This window comes from Eleginops maclovinus, chromosome 13 (assembly GCF_036324505.1).
Source record: "Eleginops maclovinus isolate JMC-PN-2008 ecotype Puerto Natales chromosome 13, JC_Emac_rtc_rv5, whole genome shotgun sequence".
NCBI classification, from domain to species: Eukaryota; Metazoa; Chordata; class Actinopteri; order Perciformes; family Eleginopidae; genus Eleginops; species Eleginops maclovinus.
Window position 1 is genome coordinate 16,683,502 of NC_086361.1, and position 4,752 is coordinate 16,688,253.

The 4,752-nt window shown below is 35.9% G+C and overlaps 1 protein-coding gene and 1 non-coding gene across 2 annotated transcripts; both read right to left on the reverse strand.

The window, feature by feature from the left end:
* Positions 1-98: 98 nt before the first annotated feature.
* On the reverse strand, positions 99-2,300 carry bet1 (Bet1 golgi vesicular membrane trafficking protein). The gene is made up of 4 exons (XM_063899649.1): positions 2,097-2,300; positions 1,793-1,899; positions 1,350-1,406; positions 99-771 (listed from the first exon to the last, which is right to left on the reverse strand). Exons 1-4 carry the CDS (start codon positions 2,113-2,115, stop codon positions 616-618), a joined length of 339 nt encoding a protein of 112 aa, XP_063755719.1. The 5' UTR covers positions 2,116-2,300; the 3' UTR covers positions 99-615.
* A 1,932-nt stretch (positions 2,301-4,232) lies between these two features.
* On the reverse strand, positions 4,233-4,304 carry trnae-uuc (transfer RNA glutamic acid (anticodon UUC)). The gene has a single exon. It is a non-coding gene; the product is annotated as a tRNA-Glu (tRNA).
* Positions 4,305-4,752: the final 448 nt, after the last annotated feature.

The window sequence follows — 4,752 nt, forward strand, 5'->3', positions numbered from 1 at the left end:
TCTGACTTGTTTTGTGTTCAATTTCTGGCACATTTTCTCTGCATGTAAGTCTTTCTCTCACACACACACATACACATACACATACACACACACTATAATTCAGCTCGTAAAATTAGTTTATTTACATTAAAAAGTATTTTACAATAAACATAAAACAATGCTGTACTTTATCCATTCATTCTTAAAAGCAAATACACTAGATTATTGGCTTTGAGTGGCTTTCTATAACTTAATAATGTTTACCTTACAATGTGTTAATGACTGCATTATGGTTATTCACACAGGAGTATCTTATACAGTTGTAAATTCGGCTGATATCAAGTACACTGATTGCGCTTCTTCAGATGTACAGTACATATCTAATTCCCACTTCACGTGTTACATCATGTAGACCTTGTTTTATTATTAGGGATTCCATCATATAGCATCAGTAGGACTTTATCCAAGACTACATTTGGGATGTTGTAATACTCAGAAACATGGGCACATGTAAAGCTGAGAGAAAATATCCCTGCCTGTCGTCATCAACATTATGTCGGTTTAGCTTTGATCCATCAGCATGGCACAGACCGGGGATGAAGATGTGGAGTTAAGAAGTGCAACCGGGTCCTCCTATCACCTCAGCTTGATGAACCAGTATAGGACAAAGAAGACGAAGAAGCAGAAGAGCAGCATGTAGCACAGCAGTTTGGTCTGACTGCCTCTGGACAGCTGCTTGACTCTACCGATGGTGGCACCTAGCAGGCCGCCTGTCGAGTCGAAGTCCGAGTCCTAGTGTGGGAAAGAGAGATAGAGAGTTTAAAGTCCAGGCAGGCCACTGCGAGTTACTGTAACACGCAGATCCTAGATTACTCCAGTGACTCATTGGGTAGAAAGGCACTATTCAATGATTCTAGTCAATAAATGTGAGGGGGAAATATATATATATATATATATATATATATATATATATATATATATTGTTTAAATGTGCTTCATTTATTTGAGCATTTTATTTTATTTAAAAAGAAATGTGATATGAACTTTGAAATATGATTGATTAAATTGAATGTAGACAGTATAAACTGTTAAAATAACCCTTGCTCTCCATCAAAAGAAACAATAAAATGATACTTCCAGATAATCAATTGAATATAAAATCAAATTATAGCATACCATTTATAATAAATGACGATTATTCTTATATCTTTATTTTGTTGCCAATACGTCTGAAGATAGGATATTTATATTCTGGATTGTTTATTGTAAAACGTTTTGGGCAAATAATCTGAATAGCTCTTCCACCAGTTATATTCTTAAGCAGTGTTGTAACGTTGTCAGGAAGAGAAAGAACAGAAAGTAAAACTCACCATTTCGTCCAACATTTTATTCTGGTATTTGACTTCCGTACCAATGTCGATGGACAACTGTAAATATCAAGCAAAAGTAAATATTACTCTTTAAATAAAAAAGACAAAACTGTTAGTTTCTGACATGTAAACAACTAGGTTCAAGGTTCATATTCGTTATTGTCATATGCACAGTAGCTACAGAGTAGTTACAGTATGGCAATGACTAGCTCCTTCAGCAATGCAACATAAACATATAACAAGACAAAAACAATAATAAGAGCGCAAAAAGAAACAGAATAGCAATGAAATGTTACTGGAAGAGTAAACTATATACATGTAAAATAGACTAAGATGAGCTAAACACAGAATGTACCTTTATCAGAGTGGACAACACAGATACTCTGCAGTATATTCTGTAAAATTCACCAAATACAAAAGCATTTATCAACTAAGTTACTTACACTTTTCAAAGCGTTGACTTTAGCCCTCAGTCCCTCCTGTAGATGTTCATTTTCCTCTTCATACACACTGTAGCCACTTGCTACATAATTCCCAGGGCCTCCTTCACCTGAACGAAACGATAATTAATATACAGTTTGTTAACTTTGTTGTCTTTACTATAAATAAGCCCTGTAACGTTCCACAACAACGATCATTCAATCGCTTTTAATATCAATAACACCAGCTGACGTAGGCTAGCTGTTTGCTAACTAGCAAGCAAGCTAGGTATTAGCTTTAAATTAAACATGTACGTCTGTCTCTTACCCAAACCAGCGCGTCTCATCTTGAACCACTGGCGGTAATACTGTCCGGTGGTTTATGTAACGTGGACGTAAACAAATGTAGACAGAATAAGCTAGAAGGTAGAGCTAACGGTAATCAGGTAACTATGGTTAGCTAGAGCACAGCAAACGCCACGACATCATACGGTGGCCGAGGAGGACAATCCTTGTGCGATCAAACCGCATAATTCACGTTACGCAATGAGTCATTGATAGACTACATGCAAAGCAAGATCACTGCTTGATCTTTCAAATGTAATTATTTCAAGACAATGTTATAACAGTGATTTAAATAATAAGTCATACAAATAAGATAAGTTAATTTAAAATAAAGTGTCTGTCTGTGCAGTTTATAGTTGATTGGGTTTGTGTGTATCTCATATTGAGCTAAGAATATCCACATTTAATAGAGAAGGTAATTCCGTCATTGTTTGCAGATGCTTCTATTGTGTCAAACATATATATAAAACAATTGTTTGCCAGCCATGTACAAGTAGCTTATTCTTCACACAAAAAACTCCATGGTCCAAAGCTTGATTTCCATATAAAAGAAAAACAAATATCAAGACAAAGTGCTGTAGTTGAAATGAAAACAACCAATTTTCAGATTTTTAAAACATAGGTCCCAAAGACACAAACAGCAATGGGCTAATTTCCCTTTGCTGGGACCAACATATTATTATATTGAGAAAATTGCTAAGATGTTGCTTTTAGACACAGACAGATTGTTTGCTTTGAACATTTTGTAATGTTACTACAATAAAATGGAGACAAATATCCTTTCCGGATTGAATAATGGGGCTGACCGACACATCCGTCTGAGCTGTGTAGGATAGAAAAGAGTTTCTCAATATTTCCAAAATCCTAAAGGTGCTATTTAGCAGTGATTAGATTTTCTTTTCCCTTATACATCATCCCTCAGCTTGCCTTGTGCCAATATTGCAGGAGACAGCTAATATGATATTGGAGATTACAATGACTTTCATGATGTTAATTTATTCCGGTTCAATATCTTATAAATAATGACAACTTTAAGCTTCTATCTACCATAGTGCATTTCAATGCCCTATCACTCATCTTTTTATGTATCACCCAAAGGCTTTGCTGCATGCATGACCTTGACAAGTGTGTCAAAGTAACTGGACATATTGATTGAACTGTGTGTGCATCCCATTCTTTGTGGATCTGAGAGGATTGGATTTGTCCGATGGATCTTAAGAGTGGGGAAAGGCATCCGGACACACACACACACACACACACACAAACACACACACACACAGTTTGGCCTGATTGTATACAGATGCACATATGACTTAGCAGTCCTGTGTGGACAGTTAGTATACATCTGCTATACATAATATATGCATCTGTCCATACCTCCTCATTCAACAGTGTAAAGTGTTTAAATACTTTCAATGTATTCCAAATATGTATATATTTCACATCCTCAAATCTTTATTGTTGATATTGTAAATATTCTTCTCTCTTTTGCACTATTTTATTTATCTTATTTGCACCATGTATGTGGAGTTGTTGGAGGAGCACGCGACATAAGATTTTCATTGCCAACATATACGCTGTATCTGCTGTGCATATGACAAATAAAACCTTGAAACCTTGAAACACGTTAAGCTGTTTGTTACTGTGTGCCTTCTCAAAATGCATATACTATGTACATATTCTTAAAGTGTTTTAAATGTCTGCATCAGATTTCCATCGTATGGGTTCATTAAAAAAATGTTCTACAATGAGTACAAATATATAGAGTGTTAAGATATGTCAGTTTATTATGTTTTACAATTTGACAAAGGTTTTTCAGAGTCAATACTTGTTATGTCATCGATATCTTCATTGAAAATACTCTTTTTCTGGCACAGAGTTAAAGAGAGTATTAATACCTCTTGTATATACAGTAATTAATTAGAAGCATAACTTTCTTGAGTCCCTTTGGGTAGATTTCAGTTTGACAGTACGTTGTGAATTCACAGTCACAGGCACAGGCCTGTTGACATGTAATTGTTTGTCGAGATGTTAAGCGTGTTTAGGTGGCTAGAAATCAGTTAGGGTAATCATAATCATAATCAGTGTTTGAATTATACTCTCCTTTCTAAAATTGGTGTTCCCATACCGGGAGTCGAACCCGGGCCGCCTGGGTGAAAACCAGGAATCCTAACCGCTAGACCATATGGGACCTGTGTAGCAAGCACTATCTTGTCATCAACATTTCAAACAAGAGAAACTGGCTAACCTTGTTCTGTCCAAAGGTTAAACAACCAACCAGTTGTATAGACACGTTGTATGTTGTTTGTTTGATCAGTACAAACACTGTGGAAAATCAAGCCTTTATGGTGCGTAATGGGCCTGAATATTTCGTGTCTGAGACCAATTGTCAGCCAAGATAAAGGTCCTTGCAAAGAATCCATGAAATTACACGAATATCTTTTATTTTTGCTACAATATTCTATTTTGTGTTGATGTACTTTCTGTTTAGCTCTGGCACTATAGAGGTGCTGCTTTGCAGACTGTTATATTTAGACAGAGCTGGGCTAACTGTATACCCCTGTTTGTAGTCCTTAAGCTAAGCAAAGCTAAGATTAGCTACAGAAACCTGGTCCAGATATATATTCAACGTACATATA

Bases quoted from the DNA above. Each gene is read 5' to 3' on its own strand.
- bet1 (XM_063899649.1), bottom strand. The intron at 1,407-1,792 runs GTAAGTAACTTA...TGATATTTACAG, and splicing joins AAGTCAACGCTTTGAAAAGT to TTGTCCATCGACATTGGTAC. The intron at 772-1,349 runs GTGAGTTTTACT...TTCCCACACTAG, and splicing joins ATAAAATGTTGGACGAAATG to GACTCGGACTTCGACTCGAC.